General features: G+C 33.2%; 1 protein-coding gene across 1 annotated transcript in view; it reads left to right on the forward strand.

Annotated features, from left to right (window-relative positions):
* The window catches only part of LOC143252055 (nuclear hormone receptor FTZ-F1-like), a 58510-nt gene extending 35572 nt beyond the window's left edge, over positions 1-22938 (forward strand). The window contains exons 3-5 of the mRNA XM_076503639.1: positions 15626-15884; positions 18636-18736; positions 19926-22938. Coding sequence (XP_076359754.1) covers positions 15626-15884; positions 18636-18736; positions 19926-20078 — 513 coding nt within the window. The 3' untranslated portion in view covers positions 20079-22938. The remainder of the gene's footprint in view (positions 1-15625; positions 15885-18635; positions 18737-19925) is intronic.
* Positions 22939-23727: the final 789 nt, after the last annotated feature.

Consider the following 23727-nt stretch of genomic DNA (forward strand, 5'->3'; position numbering starts at 1 on the left):
AATTATTTCGATATGTCCATAAAGAATTGTCTAATTTAATTAAAATGGACGTTGAGACAGCTGAATACAAACTAGACTTTGAATCTTACAGTATTACTCAACAAGGCAGAAAATTTCGTTCTGACTTATGTAGCAAAGATTGACTCAAGTTGACAGTAAACAGATATGTCTTGTGAGTTCAAAACTTCTGTTTTTATCAGTACAAAGATGAAAGTTTTACAAAAGGTTTGTCAGAATAATGAACAAACAGAAGAGAAAAAATGTATTTGTAATTCTTACGAGTTCAAGATTCCAGGTACTTTTCAGAGTTTGAATAATGGTTCTGAAAAAGAAATTTCCAAAAAACTTTAGATACTGCAGGTCTGTATGAAAGAAAAGTCGTAGCATGAGAATGCTATGGATGATACGAATCCTTATGAAGACTGATGCTTGTATGTTTTAATGTATGTGTAACAACGGTGATAAAAAATATTCAGCTACTTAAATTACACTGTCATCAGCATCGCCTCACAAAAGTAATTTTATCTCATTACAAAGTAGTGTGGCCTAAATATCTCACTGTGATGTTTAAGTTATTGACGCTAATAAATTGTTTCTGAAACATACAAATATATGGTCTCCTTCTCATTTGTTAACTGGAGTTAACATGGATCAAATATTAAGGCAGAATGTCAGAAAGAAGAGGGCGCTTAACTTGCAATCTGCGGGAAGCCGTCTCGAACCTCCATCCTGAAACATACTCGCATTTCCAGCCGTGGTGGCGTTATAATGTAACGGTTGGCAGCGTTTGGTGTTGACTAACTACCTTCTCTTCAAGTAGCTTTGTGCGAAATTCAAAAATAAAAATCAGTCAAACAAATAAGTAAAGAAAAAAAATGGTCATTTTACGTTCGACTAAAATCACCTCAGAATTCCAGTGTAATTTATTGAGAAATAAGTGAGACGACAAAAGAAAACAAAAAAGTTATAATTGCAAGTTGTGCAAAACAAATGTATTTTGTGGAAAATAAACAAATGTTTAATAACACATTTAAAACTCTAACTTTAAAAACGTGCAGAAGTCTTCACAAATGAATCGATGTTCTATCCAAAGAAGAAAGAAGATCTTTTGAAAAATCAAGTTGATGTTTGGATAAGCACTTTGGTGGGGATTTGTTAAATACGAAAATCAACAAGTCATGTGTTAAATACAACTGATATAAAGTCGTGGTGGAAAGGCGTATATCAGAACTACATTTGAACATTGTTTGGCGTGTCATAGGTAGTGTGAAACCACAAAACACTGGTCGTTTTGGACAGAATATGTAACAGCCCATTCCGACGTAAAGTATTCATAATTTTAAAACATAAAGACATATTTCGATTGGGATTCAGAATTTTCAAGACAGAGATATCTCTTGTACTTAATGGCATTTCAAAACGGAGGGACGTTAATCACGTTCAGGTAATAGTATCTTCAAGAAAAATACCTGCAACTACTCGTACTATATCTAGAAATGTCGCGTATGAATTTTTTTTTCTGTTAAAACGAGCATTGAAAAATCGCTGTCTTTGTTCACTAAATGGCTTAATAAAAGCCGTCAGTCTTCCGTTGGTACAGCGGTAAGTCTACAGATTTACAACGCTCAAATCAGGGGCTCGATTCCGCTCGGTGGACTCAGCAGATAGCCCGATGTGGCTTTGTTCTTAGAAAAACACACACAAAAGCCGTCAGACAGAAGATGAGCGCTTTGGACCTGACAGCATTACGACGACGTACTCTGCAATATAAACTACGTTGCGGAGTCATTTTCAAAATGCACAATCTTCAGAGAGAGTACGACCGGACATGGCAACATGGACCTCAGTGACATGGTGAAATTACAAAATTTATACGTGGCCAGAAAATATGAGAAAGGCTCAATCTTGTCACTATTGTTATTTTATATTTCTGTTATTATCAACTTTATGTTATAATTAATAATATATTCAACAAGTAATTAGGGAGAGGCCACGAAATGGATGATACAGAGATTTAGTTCGTTATGTATGAACGGTTAATTTTTTGTAGTTTATCGCTACTTTAAGAATCGCTGACTTCCTTCTTTGCAAAACATGTACGTTTTCAGCTATAAAGAGTTTTTAATCGGATAGTTTCAGCATGTTTTTAGTCTTATTTATTTTATGTTCAGGCCCTGTATGGCTAGGTGGGTTAAGGCGTTCGTCTCATAATCTGAGGGTTGCGGGTTCGAATCCCCGTCTCACCAAACATGCTCACCCTTTCAGCCATGGGGGCGTTATAATGTTACGGTCAATCCAACTATTCGTTGGTAAAAGAGTAGCCCAAGAGTTGGCGGTGGGTAGTGGTGATTAGATGTCTTCTCTCTAATCTTGCACTACTAAATTAGGGACGGCTAGCGCAGATAGCCTTCGTGTAGCTTTACGCGAAATTAAAAAAAACAATATTTTGTGTTTTATTTTATATGCAAAAGGGCTCATTTGGGTTGAGAAAATATTTTACATAGAAGAGCGAACAACGTTTCGACCTTCTTCGGTCATCGTCAGGTTCACAAAGAAAGAGGTAATTGACCGGAAGCTGACCACATGTTTGAAAGGGGTTGTGTAACTGAGTGTCGGAATGTAGAGGGCGGTATTAGGTGTTTGAATATATAATTTATTTATTTTATTATATTAATATAGGTATAAAGGCGTTCCTTTATATTGGTTTATTTTGGTTTAAGTTGTTGTATAAGTAAAGCTTCTTTAATTTTGCGTTTGTTTATGTTTATTTCTTTATTTAGTATTTGAGTGTTTTCCATGGTTATGTTGTGTTTATTTGACATGCAGTGTTCGAAAACGTGTGAAGGTGACTTTTTATGTTCTTTGAATCTGGTTTCCATTTTTCTACTTGTTTCTCCAATATAGAAGTCGTGGCAGTTATCACATTGTATTTTATAAATAATGTTGGTGTGGTGTTTGTCAGTGTAGAATGAAATCTTTATAACCATAGCCAAGAAAGAAACTGAACACAAAATATTAAGTGATGTCGAGAAACCCACTTGTTGAGAAATTTCTCAACACGTAGAAAACATTATACGCACACACCCAGACAGAAAGAAAAATCAACCAACAAAAGTAAATATATCTCACGAATCAAAAAATCACGAAACCATATACTGCTATGTACCATATATTTCTGACATCAGCAAACAAATAACCAACATTTGGCAAAAACTAGTAACAAAATATGACATTCCAGTTAATACCAAATTTATTCAAAAACCAGGCACAAAACTGAAATGTCATATTTTGTTACTAATTTTTGCCAAATGTTGGTTATTTGTTTGCTGATGTCAGAAATATATGGTACACAGCAGTATATGGTTTCGTGATTTTTTGATTCGTGAGATATATTTACTTTAGTTGGTTGATTTTGCTTTCTGTCTAGGTGTGTGCGTATAATGTTTTCTACGTGTTGAGAACTTTCTCAACAAGTGGGTTTCTCCACATCACTTAATATTTTGTGTTCAGTTTCTTTCTTGGCTATGGTTATAAAGATTTCATTCTTTAAGCATAGAGTCCTGTTTCGCTTTAGATGCATTTATATCGTCAGTTATGTACAATTTAAAATGTCGCATTCGTTTCAAAAGAGAAAACTTAAGGTCGTTTACTTCTCTTATTATTAAGTTTACAAAATGTGACCAGTATCTCCGCCCAGGAAAGAGAACAAGCATACTTAATGCACCTTTTCGGTTCTTGGAAAACCATTATTTCTGCTTTATCTAAAACCGTGTACGTTTCGAAATTACGCTGATAATGTTCTCCAACTCTAACGCATGAGTTGTCACATATTTAGTTTCACACGTTTGTTTGAAAAAAAAAGCAAGTTCCTACAGATGGCAAGTTTACGTGATTATTCACCACTGACATGCACACTGTTTATCCACAAAAACAGAATTCGTGATTAAACTACCTCATTCCTACTTTTCATGTGTAAATATAATATAACATTATAATTTGAAGTATGAAAAAGAAGAGCGAATTATAGGTTAGACATACACATGTTTCTGGCCAAACGACTTCATGTGTAAGTATCGTATTAGTAAAGACTTCACGGATTGTGGTCATGAATTACTGATTTATCACATATACATTTTTTCTTAGAAGGAAGATCCTTAAACATTGCTTTAAATTAATACAGCAATAATTTGTTTACTTTTAATTTACGCCATTTTCTGTCCTTGAATATTTTACCGAATGTTTTTACCGAATCAAAATTTGACTGTAGCAAATTGCACATGTACCACCTACGTTACGTAAAGAGAAAACTGTGACACTTCACAGTTCATTTGGTAAGCCTGTTTTGAAATTTAGTTTGTTTTACTCGCGATGTAACCTCATCAAAACTTACGATCAATATTTACAATAATGAACAAAACTGTTAACCTTGTATTGAGGAATCGAAAAATTTTCTTGTTTTATAAATGAAAAGTATTCGTCAACCATGTTCCAAAAAAAAAGACAAGTCTTGTTAAAGTTGAAACAAGGTCATCTGGAAACATGATATTACTCTCAAAGTTCAATGAAGTAAAGAAAAGAAACTACAACCAATGCGTTTAGATACAATAACGTATGACAGTTTTATTTGATTTATTACTATTCTAATCGGATACCTTGAATGGCACAACGGTGCGTCTGCGGACTAGACACCGGATTTCGATACCTGTGGTGGGTAGATCACAGATCTGTGTAGCTCTGTGCTTAACTTCAAAAAAACAATCTAATTAGAAATATTATGTTGAAATTGCGTTTTTATATAGTTGTTAGACGGAAATTCGCTTTAAAAGTTTTTTTGGAGACCGATTTATCTTAATACAGTCGTCGCTATAACGGTTACACATAAAACGTAGCAAAACGGTAGAAAATATTGCAATTTTTTCGTACACCACAAAAGCACTGACTAATTAGCTACCTTTATGTACAGACTAGCTGATCTACTAATAATGTTAAACATGGTCCTGCACTTTTCGCTATACGCAGTAATATTTACAGTAAAACGTAAGGATTGGGTTGAAATGTCAGTTATATTTGAACAAACATTTAATTTTAGAATTATGCGCTACATGTAAGAAATCTCGATCATGTAAAAACAGAGCAAAATAAAACCTTTGAACTCCATATAAATACTTTTTGTGTACCAATTTTGCTTGAGGATCATTGTCATTATAGGTTACAGAGTACAAAATTATATATGTTACAAAAAATACAGTTCATCGTATTAATTCCCAAATTCAATAATTTGAGATTTAACTAAAAAAATTTTACGCATTAGCTTTGGTGAAAAGTGGAACATATATAAATATAGTTAAACACGGTCTTGCTTGATCTAAGTACAGATGTAACATAAGTTCGAGAGTTTTGAAATTCGAGTCGCTTATCACTGAGACCGCGAGCACACTGGAAAGTTTGTAAACACAATCTCAAAGTTGGGTTAGATAAGATTCACAGCGTAGAATGTAATGTTAGTAGATTACTAACTTCATGTTCTCTTGTCTATCAGCTCAAAATTAGGGACGACTATGTGCAGATAATCCTTACGTATATTTGTGCGAAATATTTTAAAATAAGTAGATGAATGATTAAGTTACTTGTGAGTATTTTTTCATTAATTACTGGTAACTTTTTCTCTAACTTAAATAAGTATTATAATGTTTCTTTCGTTTCATAATACACTTTAATAATAATGGTTTGAGCAAAATAAGTTATAATAAACTGTAGCTAATATATAGTACATGAACCATTCGGCGAGAGAAATACAATTCTAAATATAATTTAAATAATAATAAAATTTGCGAAGGAAGAGACAGAAAGTAATAATTATACACTAGCAATCTGATTCACTGAACGATTATTTTCTTAACGCAACACCAGGTAGAAAGTGTGCTTGTGTATGTTTTCTTATAGCGAAGCCTCATTGAACTATCTGCTGAGTGCACCGAAGGGGATTGAACTGCTGATTCTAGCGTTGTAAATTCGCAGACTTACCGCTGCACCAGCGGGGCATCCACGTAGAAAGGAAGGGTAAAAAATAATAAAAAATGGTCAGGTTTTCTCAGGTTTAATAAAATTGTAGTTGGGCTATACTTTAAGTCTACACTGCTTATATTTTAAAGAGCGAAGATCACAAAAAAACAAAAACGTTTTTTGCTGACATAAAGTGAACGTCGTGAATTTCGATAAAATCTAAAAGGAATTTCGTTTCATTCTTCGCCTGGTAATAATGCCACCACTTAGGAAAAGCTCAACTTGAAACAGCACAGAAATATATAAAACATTGTTAGTCATTCCTAACCACTTCCGGGTTCGCGCCCGCGTCGCGCTAAACATGCACGCCCTCCCAGCCGTGGGGGTGTATAATGTGACGGTCAATCCCACTATTCGTTGGTAAAAGAGTAGCCCAAGAGTTGGCGGTGGGTGGTGATGACTAGCTACCTTCCCTCTAGTCTTACACTGCTAAATTAGGGACGGCTAGCACAGATAGCCCTCGAGTAGCTTTGTGCGAAATTCCCAAACAAACAAACAAACCTAACCACTTCAAAATCATCCAGAATCCAGTAATTAATTTACTTATAGTCGGTTTTAAGATTAAATACCGTATGTTAAGCTTATTAAAAAAACACACACACACAGTGTATTAAGAGTACTTATTAAATATGGCGCATTAAGCCTTTTAACAAAGATACCACAGTATAAAAGTTTGTTTGTTTGTTCTGAATTTCGCGCAAAGCTACACAGGGGCTATCTGCGGTAGTCGTCCTTAATTTAGAAGTATAAAACTAGAGGGAAGGCAGCTAGTCATAACCACTCACCGCCAACTCTTGAGCTACTCTTTTACCAACAAATAGTGGGATTGACCGTGACATTATAACGCACCCACTACTGAAAGGACGAGCATGCGGTATAAAAGTAGGGAATGGTATAAATTGGGTAAATTCAGAAAGAGCATTTATTTATTTTTATCCTACTACTTGTTTATTTATAAACAGCTGTTAATTATGCTTACAGTGCTGCAAGTAGTGTCGTTCTGATATGATTACGTTTATTACATTTTTCGTTTAGATTTAACATAAATGTTACTTCGTTTTGCTTGAAACTAAATATTGGCAAGAAGGAAATAGTTTAATATATTCAAGGAAAATTAACTGGAAATATTTTTAAACCATTCATCAAGAGACCAGATTTACATTTATTTTATATTTACTGGATAGCGAGAAAACACCTCATTAAGGTCACTTGCGAAAGTAGGATACTAAGCAGTGTTGTAAGAGTTGCAAAGTTGAGATGCTTGGCGAGACGTGCCCATTTTAAAATAGAAATGTTTAAAAGCTGCTAAAAGTAGCTCTCGTGCAGCCCTCAGACGATTAATATAATAATACAATTCACAGTTATAATACAAGTCAAATATTTAAACGTGCAAGTGCCACTGCACGCCCGGTTCTGACGCCTCCGTTAAAGAGAATTTGACGACTTGTTAGACAACTGATTGCTGAAGTTTTCTGTGAAAGTGTACTCTTTTATGGGATACTATGGAGGTTTTGACGACTTGTTAGACAACTGATTACTGAAGTTACCTGAGAAAGTGTGCTCTTTCATGGGATACTATGGAGGTTTTGACGACTTGTTAGACAACTGATTACTGAAGTTACCTGAGAAAGTGTGCTCTTTCATGGGATACTATGGAGGTTTTGACGACTTGTTAGACAACTGATTACTGACGTTTTCTGTGAAAGTGTGCTCTTTCATGAAATACTATGGAGGTTTTGACGACTTGTTAGACAACTGATTACTGAAGTTTTCTGTGAAAGTGTGCTCTTTTATGGGATACTATGGAGGTTTTGACGACTTGTTAGACAGCTGATTACTGAAGTCACCTGAGAAAGTGTGCTCTTTCAAGGGATACTATGGAGGTTTTGACGACTTGTTAGACAACTCATTACTGAAGGTTTCTGAGAAAGTGTGCTTCTTCATGGAATACTATGGAGGTTTTGACGACTTGTCAGACAACTTATTTCTGAAGTTACCTGAGAAAGTGTGCTCTTTCATGGAATACTATGGAGGTTTTGACGACTTGTTAGACAACTGATTACTGAAGTTACCTGAGAAAGTGTGCTCTTTTATGGGATACTATGGAGGTTTTGACGACTTGTTAGACAACTGATTACTGAAGTCACCTGAGAAAGTGTGCTCTTTCATGGGATACTATGGAGGTTTTGACGACTTGTTAGACAACTGATTACTGAAGGTTTCTGAGAAAGTGTGCTTCTTCATGGGATACTATGGAGGTTTTGACGACTTGTTAGACAACTGATTACTGAAGTTACCTGAGAAAGTGTGCTCTTTCATGGGATACTATGGAGGTTTTGACGACTTGTTAGACAACTGATTACTGAAGTTACCTGAGAAAGTGTGCTCTTTTATGGGATACTATGGAGGTTTTGACGACTTGTTAGACAACTGATTACTGAAGTTACCTGAGAAAGTGTGCTCTTTTATGGGATACTATGGAGGTTTTGACGACTTGTTAGACAACTGATTACTGAAGTTTTCTGTGAAAGTGTGCTCTTTCATGAAATACTATGGAGGTTTTGACGACTTGTTAGACAACTGATTACTGAAGTTTCCTGTGAAAGTGTGCTCTTTCATGAAATACTATGGAGGTTTTGACGACTTGTTAGACAACTGATTACTGAAGTTTTCTGTGAAAGTGTGCTCTTTTATGGGATACTATGGAGGTTTTGACGACTTGTTAGACAACTGATTACTGAAGTCACCTGAGAAAGTGTGCTCTTTCATGGGATACTATGGAGGTTTTGACGACTTGTTAGACAACTCATTACTGAAGGTTTCTGAGAAAGTGTGCTTCTTCATGGAATACTATGGAGGTTTTGACGACTTGTTAGACAAATGATTACTGAAGTTTTCTGTGAAAGTGTGCTCTTTGATGAAATACAATGGAGGTTTTGACGACTTGTTAGACAACTGATTACTGAAGTTTTCTGAGAAAGTGTGCTCATTCATGGAATACTATGGAGGTTTTGACGACTTGTTAGACAACTGATTACTGAAGTTTTCTGTGAAAGTGTGCTCTTTTATGGGATACTATGGAGGTTTTGACGACTTGTTAGACAACTGATTACTGAAGTCACCTGAGAAAGTGTGCTCTTTCATGGGATACTATGGAGGTTTTGACGACTTGTTAGACAACTGATTACTGAAGGTTTCTGTGAAAGTGTGCTTCTTCATAGGATACTATAGAGGTTTTGACGACTTGTTAGACAAATGATTACTGAAGTTTTCTGTGAAAGTGTGCTCTTTGATGAAATACAATGGAGGTTTTGACGACTTGTTAGACAACTGATTACTGAAGTTTTCTGTGAAAGTGTGCTCTTTGATGGAATACTATGGAGGTTCATGGAATACTATGGAGGTTTTGACGACTTGTTAGACAACTGATTACTGAAGTTTTCTGTGAAAGTGTGCTCTTTGATGGAATACTATGGAGGTTTTGACGACTTGTTAGACAACTGATTACTGAAGTTATCTGTGAAAGTGTGCTCCTTCATAGGATACTATAGAGGTTTTGACGACTTGTTAGACAACTGATTACTGAAGTTTTCTGAGAAAGTATACTCATTCATGGGATATTAAAGATGGGAACGTTTATCTTATAACTTAGTTATTGGTCATACTTCATTATCTTCATTTAATTAAGAAGGAAGAAAATAAGCGTTGTATATTTCATGTGCCTGAGTACTAACTCGTAAACTTAAAATAATCCCATAATTTCTTTATACACGGGTTGATGTAATTATATTCAAGGCATCTCTAAGTATCGTGTAATGGATTTTGTATAAGGATAGTATCGTGTAATGGATTTTGTATAAGGATAGTATCGTGTAATGGATTTTGTATAAGGATAGTATCGTGTAATGGATTTTGTATAAGGATAGTATCGTGTAATGGATTTTGTATAAGGATAGATATATCTATATTTATTGTGTGCACAGAATTTGTATATGGATTAATATACTGTAGTCACTATATTACAGTTGCCACAGTCTGTAAGACTTATTGTAATTGCTTTTATTGTTTAGAGCTTACGTTAGAAGGTCTTTCTAGATGTAGCGGGAACTTTGGGATAATTTGATAGTCCTACTATTATCATATCAAATTTTTAGTGACCTCTCAAATACATGTGAAAAACACAATATTTATAATATACTTAAGTTCTGAGTGTACCATAATTGTATTTTTAAATAAAAACTGACTTTCCCGTCAAGTATCAAATGGACGAACCCAGCAAAAGCAGCAGATTCGCTCAGGAAACAGGATTAGTAGCTCAGAATCTGATAATTCAGTCTTTTTAATGCATATGTGTGAAATAATTAAACTACAGTAAAAAATAAAACAATTTTTTTTATTAAAAGACAAGCAAAACAAAAACGCGGCATACAGTTGCTTCTACTTGAAGGTATTTGGCTCCAAAGCTGTTTTTCTCTCAGGAGAGTCTTCATCACACTAAACAAGATGGTCTTAAAATAAGTTTTGCTTCAAAGAATTGCAAGTAGAACTAAACTAAAAAAATGTGCCTAATTTCAAAAGAGAAACTTGGTTTCTTTGTCCATTCGTCAGCGTCGTCTCGTGAACTTATCAAGGGGTTGCATTGATCAGCTGTTGCACTCAACCGTTGTAAACATAGCCAGCAAAGAATATTGCAGTCGCTAATCCTTTCAACGTGAAGTTATTAAGTAACTGCAATATTCTCTTTGGCAGAATAGATATTATCTATTAAAGAACATAAAGAAGCAAAGCAACAAGAAATAACAGTCTGGATCATGTGTTTATGCTAAAACAGTAAACAAATCAAACGAGAAATTTCTAAAATTCCTGTATAACTAAAGCAATTAAGAAACATGCTACGCCTGCATACTACAGTAACATACAATCTTATTGTTTGCTTAAAATGTTTAATATAGTATTTTTGGCTTTTGATAATCATTTATGGCAGCACTTTGTTTTTAAGAGACACGTAAATTAAATAGCATTCTGAAACTAATCGAACTCTATCAGCCGACCACTACATTACATCATATTTAAAAAACCACAGTCGTCTCCTGCTTGTATAGCGGTAGGTTTACGGATTTACAATGCGAAAATTAGGGGTTCGATTCCCATCCATGAACTCGGCAGATAGCCTGATGTGGCTTTGCTATAAGAAAAACACACACAAACCCAAAGTCCAGGAGCCCTACTAAATAGACCACTCAGCTTGGGTATATAATATTAAATTTCTTATTAGAGAACCACTAACTTAGCGACTTATGAGTAAACAAAAGAAAAAAGGAAGAGACAGAGTTATAGGGTAATATATTTAGCCATGGCAACCAGCCAAGCAGAATGTGTACACTTTCACTGATTACTTCATACTTAATATCCTGAAATATGGGTCACTTTAGTCACGATTCTTTGACTTCGCGCCAGAATATTTCTGTTCTTTGGGTATCGGTTTCATTTTCTGTGTTAATTGCTTTTTATACGTAATTGCAAACCATCGTGCGTGTTTTATTAATAAATGCTAGAATAAGTTATTTATTCCTTCTGTCTTTGGAATGTACAAAGTAAAAAACAGAACACTATGAAAGTAAACTGAAGAAATTAACATAAAGGGTTTAACAAAGTTATAATGTAAAGAAATTGGGTAAACTGATATTATTCGATGATTTATAATTAAATTAGGCCCGTCATGGTCAGGTGGGTTAAGGTGTTCGACTAGTAATCTGAGGGTCGCGGGTTCGAATCCCCGTCACACCAAACATGCTCGCCCTTTCAGCCGTGGAGACGTTGTAATGTGACGGTCAATCCCACTATTCGTTAGTAAAGGAGTAGTCCAAGAGTTGGCGATGGGTGGTGATAAGTAGGTGCCTTCCCTCTAGTCTTACACTGCTAAATTAGGGACGGTTAGCTCAGATAGCCCTCGAGTAGCTTCGCGCGCAATTAAAAACAAACAAACAAATAATTAAATTTAAACACACATACACTGAGACAGGATAAATAGCATGTGAACACTTTTTTCGGTACCTTAGACTCTTATTTTGATTAATTTGAAAAACTGAAGCAACTGGTGGATAAATAAAAAAGAAGAAGAAAAGCATCTAAAGTCTAAATAGGATTTAAGTTTTATAATTTTGATTATCATAATAATCGGACTTTAAAAATTTGAATTATTTGAACGTATGTTTGCAATAATATATTTCAAGGTAAGTAAAATAACGACATATATATAATAATATATCTTTATTCGCTCAATATTTCACAAATTCAATTGAGACCAAAATGAAACACCGTCACCAGTTAATTAAATATTGATATACGTGTCTAAAAGATTCAGGTCATAGCAAAGTAAAATAAACCTAAAATTAACAAATATAAAGTTTGGTCTCTAGTATAGGAATCTTTGTGGCATTTGTAACATTTTAATATGTTTGAACTGTGTGGAAATCTCTTTACATTTTCGTAATAGTTTAAACATATATTTCGACATTGTTTTTTGCAGGTATTAATATAACAGGATGAAATGATACTTACAAGAATAAAGATATATTTTATATACGTAATATATCCTATGCTAAATCCTGTGATTTTATTAGAACACCCGTTGATTCTTACTTGTTACTTACAAGCTGACATACCTATCAACTGACTTGGATTGATTACTCTTTATTAAATCAATGTAAGTTTAACAGCAATCACATATTTCACGGTAATAACTCGAACATGAACTTTATCTCAAAGTTTTAAGATTATAACAAAGTTTCTTCACAGGCAACATTTGCAGTTTGCTTTCATCTACCAACAAATAAAGATTCTGTGGTGACCCCCCCTTGAATACATTACATCTCACTGACCATGACAAAAGCATGATTGTTTGAGAAGAGATCCATCAGTTTTTATTTACTTTAACCTCGAATGCCTTTAAAATATTCAACACTGTCTAAAGCGTCAACCTGCTGTCAAAATTAAAATTGACTCATTTAGCTGAGAGTAATTAACAAACAAGGTTGAGTTCAACTTTGGCCCCTTAAGACATTTCCCATAGTTCGTGCTGGTTACATACAAAGTTTGGTTGAAATTAGCTCAACAGGCTAGGAAGAATCATGGAGCAAACATATTTCGTATTTGTATGAATAGATTTACTGTGTTGATTCAGTTTGTTTCCACAGCTTACATTTTAAAAAATGTTTGATATTATTTTGATGTTGATATGATCTGGACCGTCTAGATACGTTTACCAATGATCGAGCAACAGACAACAGTGTTCCAATTAACATTAAACCGGATAAGTGAACTTGTAGTGTACTGATAGCTCCTGATGAAACTGTGATAACGAAATATTGAGCTGAGAGATGTACAGTCTGGAAATATAGGTCGTTATTTTATTTACAATAATAGAAATTTCTCATAATAAATTCTAATTTGCATTAAAAATAAAGTTAAGAAAAACAGGTATTTAACTTTTGTTCTTATAATTGAATAATAACGATTATTTAGTTCGAAAATGTTCGTATTTATTAAAAGTATAATTTAAGAAATTTCGCACTTCTCTTGAAAAAGTATGACTTCAGTATTCGTATTAGATGCCTCCCCAGTGGCTCAGCGATATGTCTGCGGACTTACAACGCTAAAAACCGGATTTCGATAGCCGTGGTGGGCAGAGCACAGATAGCCCATTGTGTAACTTTTTGCTTAACTCAAAACAGTAACAATAATTCATATTAGATTTCACAATATTGATTTTCCTACTGAAAGATTCTTACTAGGGTGTATTAAGGAGTTGCTTAAGCTCAGCCATTAAATAAACAATAATAAGGGTCTGCTTCTAATAACAATTTCTCACATAACCAATAGCAGAAAGAGTAACACTATTTTAAATAAGCCATGCATTTACCCAACTCTGGATGGACATGTGTTCATCCAACTGTGGAAGAGCCATTTGTTGATCCAACTATAAGTGTATATGTGTTTATCCAGCTCTGGAAGAGCACGTATTTTTCCAGTTCTGGATGAGTCCGGTGTTTAGCCAACTCTGGATGGGCATGTAATGTATTTTTTTCAAGTCTTGATAAATTGTGTTAATCCAGTTCTAGGTGGCCATATTTTATCCGACACTGGATGGGCACGTAATGCATTTTTTCAAGTTTTGATAAATTGTGTTAATCCAATTCTAGGTAGCTATATTTTATCCAACTCTGGATGAGTTGCGATATTTTATACTTTCCTCTATATATATAAACATCATAGTGTCTTTTTGTAAACACTTTGTTCATGAAAGTCATAAGAATAAGATGTAATCACAAGATACAGGCCACGAAAGCTGTTTTAGAGACAAAGATCGTTTGTTTGTAGTATGAACAAAACTATGGCAAAGCGTATTTCTACAGCAAAGATTCTTCAGTTGTATGATACTTGTGTCATAAATGTAAAACCATATTGTGACGTATCATGACCATGTTTGAATTCATGCAACAAAATGATGACCAACTGTTTTTTCCATCATCAATTGCAAACGTCTGAAATATTGTAAATAAAGTTTTAGAAAAGAATAAAAGTTATAATGAACAGAAGAAAGCTTTAATTTTACAATAATATACACGAAGTCGTAAAAAATACAAGTTTTTATCCCTATAGATGGCTAAAAGTTTGATATAAAAATCCGCCATTATTTTTCAAACAACCTAATACATGTCAAATCATCTTACACCTCACCGCTGATATTTTCAAAGAAATAAGAAGTGTCCATAAAACAATTGTATTGAATTGACCATACTTTTCTGAGAAATTTTCTGTTTTGAAAAAAATACTATTCCGAAATTATCATCCTGGGTCAAAGCCCTTTAATTCATTGTGATAATTGTAATTTACCTACTTTTTTGCCCCATGCATTTATTTACTTGGTATCATGAGTGATGTTGAACGTAGAAGAACTAAAAATGATTCATTCGGTAATTTATTCTTTCACAACAGGTAGGGCCCATACCTGATCAGTTTTTATTATTTCGTATAAAATCTACATCATAGAAACTTATTAGGCCCGTTGAAAACATTTGTTTCAGTGTTAATTTCTATGATTCATAGATTGAAGACAAAATAGACAAGCTTCCACTCTAGTTCAAATTGAATAGTCAGAGTAGCACATTTCAAGTGTGAACTATATCCATAAAGCATGGAATAATTTCGTAAGCTTCAAGTTATTGTTGGTATGATTTACTATAATAATCGATGATAAGAAAGTTGACAGATAAGTAGGTAAAGCAACAAACACATACTTTTATTATTATTTATTATATATGTGTGTCATAAGTACCTTAAATTTAATACTCTTTCGGTGCAACCAGTTTCGAACTATAAGTGCTACTCTTCCGTGTCCTTATACATTGAAAACAGGTTCAACACGTGCACAAAGCAAAGTTGGTTCAATTAAATTAGTTTATTATAGTATGTGCCAGTCACTTTAGCTTAGGAAAACAAGTTCATATATGAATACATAATTAATAATTTGTAAATTACAAATATATCTTTCTATCGCCAGGTGGATGATCAAATGAAACTTCTACAAAGCTCTTGGAGTGAGCTGCTTCTATTGGACCACCTTTACCACCACATCTATAGCTGTATTCAAGAAGAGACAATATTACCAAATGGTCAAAAATTCGATCTTCTTGAAATGGCTTTGTTAGGCCTACGAACTTTGGATGATCAGTTTTATCGTTTAAAAGCTAACTTCCAAGATATAAAATTCGATCGCGCTGAATATATCTGTCTCAAGGTTTTGATTCTACTTAATCCAGGTAAGTTAAAATAGGAATTTGGTAACATGGCTTAAGTTTTAAATCTTATCACATGAATATTGCCAAACAACAATACATCCAAAACGATACATATGCTGTTCATAGTCCTGCCAACATAGAACAAAGAATTACAAGACATTTATACGTTGAGTCAATAGAATGTTCAAAGTGACTTTCAAAAGATTCATTAAAATTAGTATCGGTATATGTTTAAATGTTAAAAATGAGGTCAAGGCCTTATGATTTAAAGGTTATATCACTATTATACAGAATTTAATTATTTGAAATTTGTAATTGCTCCTTGAGAACTTATAAATAACTTACCAAAAGAAAGGAGTTTTATATCGGAATATATGTGTGTGTGTGTTTATGATTTTTTTACACGTTGGTAAAAACAACAACATTTTACATAAAACACATTTTAAACACATATTTCAACGTATTTTGTGAAGGTTAGTTGACATTTAAGTAGCCTTCAGAAGTAAATAGGTATGTCTGAGAATTTACGATGCTAGTAACCGGGATTTGATACAGAGCAAAAACAACCCATTGTCTAGTTTTGTGCTTAACTTATAACAAACAAACATTTAAGTACACTGTTTTTCAACAAGTTTTACAGCAGAACTCAAATAATATAACATTACATTGCAAGATCACAATGTACTAATTTAATACAGTTTATTATAAACCATTGGTTGTGATAATCTGTGCAGCACAGTTAATCTCATACTATTGTGATGCAGTGATCACTTTATTGTCCTCTAGTTCTCTAAACAACTGGTTGATCAGTAGTTGAGATATGAAGAGCACACATTCACCTTACAACATTCCTCTTACACTGAACTCCTATATACCATTGTGATACACTGGTCACATTGTTCATCTCTAGTTCTGTAGACTAGAACTAGTTGATCACCAGTTGAGATATGAAGAGCACACATTCACCTAACAACATTCCTCTTACATTGAACTCCTATATACCATTGTGATACACTGATCACATTATTCATCTCTAATTCTCTAGACAAGAACTAGTTGATCAGTAGTTGAGATATGAAGAGCACACATTCACCTAACACCATTCTTCTTACACTGAACTCCTATATACCATTGTGATGCACTGATCACATTATTCATCTCTAGTTCTCTAGACAACTGGTTGATCAGTAGTTGAGATATGAAGAGCACACATTCACCTAACACCATTCTTCTTACACTGAACTCCTATATACCATTGTGATACACTGATCACATTATTCATCTCTAGTTCTCTAGACAACTGGTTGATCAGTAGTTGAGATATGAAGAGCACACATTCACCTAACACCATTCTTCTTACACTGAACTCCTATATACCATTGTGATACACTGATCACATTATTCATCTCTAGTTCTCTAGACAAGAACTGGTTGATCAGTAGTTGAGATATGAAGAGCACACATTCACCTAACACCATTCTTCTTACACTGAACTCCTATATACCATTGTGATGCACTGATCACATTATTCATCTCTAGTTCTCTAGACAAGAACTAGTTGATCAGTAGTTGAGATATGAAGAGCACACATTCACCTAACACTATTCCTCTTACACTGAACTCCTATATACCATTGTGATACACTGATCACATTATTCATCTCTAGACAAAAGCTGATTGATCAGTAGTTGAAATCTTGACCGACTGTCGATTTCTGATGACAACACTGTGCAGTTAGCAGTCACTATGTAACGCAACTGACCAACCATAACTACATCTTGATTGTCTAATAAACAAATCAATGGTCTGGTAACATATTCTCAAGCTACCCAGTATGGACCTGGGTACAATAGTCGTTTGAATAGTTTAACAACTCTATAGTCGTGAAATTATTCGTCCGTCATCCGCAGGTAATGTCGTCATAAAACATCGAACTTAACTGAGTCAATGATAAAAATACAACAACAAAACCTACAAATTATTATTAAATACCAAGACAAAGCAGAAGCACTGTTTGTTTTTTCAGGAACGTTAACAGGTGTTATGTTTTCTCAGTAAATAGCATGTGAAGCGTGCATACGTCCATATTATACAAGTGCATTTAATAATTATTTTGAAAATCGTGTGAAATGTAAATGTTCGACCTTTTTTAATTTTTTTTTCCTTTGTAAAGTAAGAACAAAAATGCATCCTTTAAGTGATAGATTAAGTGGATACGCACAGGGGAACCTTATATGTTATTATTACTGTTATTATCACTAATTTCAAAGTGTTTTTGTAAATGAACATTTATAACTTGTGGTATTTGTGTTTTCAAAATGCAAGCCACCTTATACGACACATACACTGAACAGTTAAGTCTGAGTCCAGAAGTTCGGACATAACTAGCTCTAGGTGTGAACTGGTGAACACAGTACTTGTCTCGTACAAGAAAACTTGAACCAAATATATTTACTGTCATGGTTATAATTCCTGCACAACTGGAAGTATAATCATGTTCTCGGCTCGAGTCTTGAACCTTTTTATTTTTATCCTTGTAATTTAACCAGTTAAACACGCTCGGCCCAGATTTATATAAAACAGTAGCCAGGAAGTGAAATAAATTACTAATTTACAGAACTGTTACATCAAAACCAAAATATTTAGATAAAGAACTATGGTTGGGCTCTTATTCAGACCTGAGGACAGTTTTGACAAATGTTGTTCAATGAATTGTTTTAAATCAATACTTAACCGTATAACCTGATATACTTCCCTGTTCTATCCTTCCAGAAGTACCACATATAACAAATGTGAAACTGACACAGGAAGCTCACAGACAAACTCAACAGGCGTTACTGGAATACTGTTCTTCTTTCTACCCAGAATATCCGGTAAGATGCGAGAATTTTTATATTAGAGTAATCCTCGTAGTTTGTATGGGAGGAGCGCTTTTGTTTTTCGACTAAACACTGATTCTGTGACATATATATATATATATATATATAACCATTCTACTCAGTAAAGTACCAAGATTCAAAATTATTTTGAGATTTTTAGGATGAATATCGTTTTCCAGTTATTGCTGTAAAATGCTATAGATCTAACAAATGAAGTACATATAACTATAGCTAATTAAAATACAATATTTATTGGTATTATAATAATACATTAAATGTAGCATATGTTTGCTTTAGCTTTGATACAGTTGTGTGTAACTATAGAATTTGGTAATTTGTTTTTAAACTGTGGTCCTTCAAAAAGTATTAAAATTGCATTTTTTAAAACTAAATTATACATAATAAAATAAGTTTATTTTCAGTATAAATTGGTTTATAAAAATCCAGTGAAGTGTGTTTCGTTAAGAAATGAATATGCTAGTTTCCTGCAGAGAGGGTAAAAGACAAAACAGAAGCATTCTCACCCTCCTGAACTGACCACTCGAAGGCAGTGTGAAGAAACCATCTGGTCAGCAGTCACAATTCTCACATAAAAAGGTTTTACGTAAATATATAAGAACAACTTAATTGAAATTGGTATGTTATATAAGCTGTTTTTATGCTCAACCATATATAAAAAAGAAAACTTGTACTCAAAGCGAATTATACTTTGAATATTACTTTTTCTTCTAAATTATTAAGTTTACTTGTATTTTTAACGGAATAGCTCCTCCTGCACCGGTCACTACGAGGTTTTGTAAGTAAATTATAGATATTTTTTCTATAAACAGTTTTAGTGAGTAATTAGTAATAAGCATTTGTTTTTAACTATTCTATTTAAAGTATCTACTAAATATTTTGAGCTACTTAGGTAAGACTGCGTCAAAATCTAGTACTTTCATATAGAGATAAAAACATTTTCCTTTTGTTTGTAAGAAAATTTGAAAATAATTATTCAGTGGAGTTCTATTTTATTATTGATTTAAATTATAAAATATTTATTTTAAATATAAAGAAATGAACACGCAACGATCATATTTTGGGCAATAGTTCTAATATCTTTGGAGCCTGTTCTTCAAAGTTCAGTTCACAGCAAGAAAGTTTGAGTGAATAATAAAATGTTTTGTGTATATTTTACTTGTAGGACAAGTATATTCAGCTTCTTCAAAACCTGTCTGAGGTACGTCTTCTTAGCTCTCAGGCTGAAGACTTTCTTTACTGCAAGCTGTTTGGTGGCGACACAACAACACAAACTCTTCTCACAGAGATGTTGCACACAAGGAAGAAATTATATTAGCTCAAAATATAAAATTCATAAAAAATAATATCTGACGTTGTAAAATTATTGGACTCTAAAATAACTTTTATATTAAAATAGCAAAAGGCATTTGATTAAACCAGTAAGTTAACGAAACTCAAACGTCCTGAATTATATGCATCGAAAATTTTCCAAATGTTGCATAAGTGCAACGATTCATCTGTGGTGGAAGAAAGTAAGCTTTGGTCAAGATTGATTCAAATGAAGCGCATATCTACACAATAGGCTATCTGTGCTCTGCCCACCATAAGTATCGAAACCCGGTTTCTAACTGTGTGAGTTGATGTGCGTTGACTAGTGTATTGTTTTGAAGTTGTGTGGAATGTCAGTGCCTTTGTATTTTTAATAATGTGAGACAATTTTTGTTATTATCGTCATAAAAACAGATTTAAAGATTTACCTAGAGTTTATGAAAACAAGGAAAATATTGCAAGCTGCTTTTTTTTAAACTACTCGATGATTTTATGATTCTTAGAGAAAGCATTATGAAACAAAAGACAAAATATGACATCATCTATTCTTCATCGTTTATCAAAATGGATGTTAGACCTTCGTTTCTGTGTACCTCAGGGAAAAGCATGAAAAAGCCAAAATCAACTGCTAATCATATATCCATCAACACTTAGACTGATTAATTTTTGTACAGAAGTCCTAGCATAGCAAAACAATGCCTACTTATCCTTAAGGATTGGCAGTAAGATTACTGGAGTATAGACGCACATTATGTTAATATAATAATAGTTTGGTAAATGTCTTACGAAGTCGTTCATTTTGAAGAGAAAAACAACACGTCATGTGTATTAGTCCTTGTTTGTCATTTTATTATTAACACTGATAAAGTTTAGTTTCCGCTTTTCATGAATTATAAGAAATGATGAAATGGACAAAAACGTGCAACATTTTGACAGGTTATTTTTGTTGTTGAATTAAAAAGTTATATATATATATATATATAAGCACGCATGAGAATATGTGCCTTTTTCACAGCAGTGAAATTGTTTTTTGAGATTATAATATTTATCTAAATACGTTGTTTTAAAAGAAATTTTGGGCGAAAGGTAGAAAACGGGAATTATGTTCAAATTAAGTATATACAAGGCGCAATTTTATAAGTCGAAATGTTGTGGGTACATGCAGCTGCACATCTGTGGCCAGGACATTTAAGGTAGTATATACCCTTTACATATTGGCCTTTTTCGTACCATGCCTTTTGTATGAAACTATATTGAGACAGGTACAAAGACATATTCTAGCACATGTTGTGTAACGTTACCAATGTGGATAATTTGCATGTTATAAAAATAAAGTAATACAAAAGAAATGCCTTATATTCTGATAACTTTTACAAACATGATTGAATGCTTCTGAAAATGAGTTCAGACTTTGATGGAATAGGATTAATTAGTCCGAATTACGGAAAACGGAAAACTGGTCAAATTACGGCGCTAATGAACATGCCCTCGGTATGGCATATGCTATAGTAAGTTGTTAATAGTCAGTTATTAAAAATCAAACCTGTTATCCGGTTGACGTTGTTACATACTATAGATACGCTAGCAATTCAAATTTCCACCACCTGGGAAGACTATGACGTCAAAAGAACGGACGTTATGAGTTCAAATCCGCTGTAAGAATGTTATTTTTCATATTTTAAGAAAAACTCGTTTAGAAATATCTAAACATAAAACTTTTATTTTTCATACTTTTAAGGGTTTTTTAATTTAGCTAAAACTTTTTTATTTTGCATTGGAAATTGAAAGTAAAGGGGTTAAGAAGTCAAAGTATGTAAAAAATGAACTGTCTTTTTTTTTTTTTTACATTTAAAGGGTATATGCTACCTTAGCATACTACTCACTTTTACCGAAAATAAACACTTGTACAAATTTATTTTATAATATTAGTGAGCAAACCAACCAATAAACAAACAATTTTCTTTTTTTAAAGGACAGAAAGAGTAATAAAATTATTTGAAGACAATACTTGCTAGAAATACTTTTTTATGTATATAAATTAACAGCCAAACATATATTTTTTTTTATTTTAATCATGCTATGAATAACAAACACGGTTTCATATGCATTTGAAAATATGTATTGAATTTCTTATCAGTGTAGAAAGTTTGTGACATACACTCTCTAGCATTTAAAACTATTATGAAACCCAGTTTCGTTAACTGGAAACTTGTGATATCTGATATTAACGTTAAGCTATAGAAAATGCTTTGTTCTGTTATTACAGGAACGGATGGCGTTTTATTTAAACAAAGAAACATCAAACTTTTTTTAAAAGTTCGCACCTCTGGAGAGAGAGTAAAACAAAGGCCTTGCTAAAAATTCTAATTGGAAGCCGATCTATAATTTAACCGTCTCTGCCGAAGAGACTAAACTAAAAATGCCGGCTTCTACTGTCAGGCTTAACACATGATACTGAATGGAGCACAACATTTTTAATATATTATTCAACATGTTTGTAGTACAAAGTAAAGTTTATAGTTAAGGATATAATAATGGAAATGGAGAATATGTACAAATGAAAGCTGATAATTACTTATTGGTTTTAATTGAAATATTAACTGGAAAATAAATTTTTCTGACAGAGCTTGGTATATACAACACAAAACTTTATAAAAACTATAACGTATTAGTAATGGTCACAACCTTTGTTCTTAATGTTTCATTATAGGTAATCCACACATCGACTATTTGTGCTTTGTATACTGTGGACAGATTTTGGCGTTTTCATTCTGTAAACATACCATAATATCCTCTGCAAAAGAAGATATACTTCTGTTATTGGAAAAAATCTATTAATTAATTAAATTATGTTGAATAACTTTGAATTAGGTGGTCTTTTTGTTTTTATTAACGCTACTATAAAGCACACAAGATGTATACAAGTCATTATAAATTGCTTGTATATATATATACAAAACATTTTCTACACATGAATAACGACAAACGAGGTCACCTGTGTTTGCATAAATACCTTCTCGAATTGTTTAGACAATATAAGAAAAAAATACAAAATACATTCCGATAATATATTACTACATACACTCCAATATTATCCAATGATACACGTTCCTATATTACACTATTATAAAATCCCATATTACACTGTTACATATACACACCGATATTATAATATTATACGCTGATCGTATATTTGGTTTGGTTTGTTTTGAATTGCACGCAAAGCTACTCGAAGGCTATCTGCGCTAGCCGTCCCTAATTTGGCAGTGTAACCCTAGAGGGAAGGCAGTTACTCATCACCATCCACCGCCAACTCTTGGGCTACTCTTTTAGCACGAATAGTGTGATTGATCGAAACATAATAACGCCCCCGCAGCTGAAAGGGCGAGCATGTTTGGTGTGACGGGAATTCGTAAACGTGACCCTCAGATTATGAGTCTAATGCCTTAACTAACTAGCCACGCCGGGCCTGATCATATATAAATAATATTTAATATATACTATAATTTAACTGCAAAAACTTGTACATTTCATAAATAAACGAAATAATTTACTGAAATATTTCAAAATATTGACAATGTGTTTTAAAATATAACTATATAAGAAAGCCAAATGTTACAAATAAAATGAAAATAGAGAATATTTACAAATGAAAA

Source organism: Tachypleus tridentatus, chromosome 6, assembly GCF_004210375.1.
Source record: "Tachypleus tridentatus isolate NWPU-2018 chromosome 6, ASM421037v1, whole genome shotgun sequence".
Taxonomy (NCBI): Eukaryota; Metazoa; Arthropoda; class Merostomata; order Xiphosura; family Limulidae; genus Tachypleus; species Tachypleus tridentatus.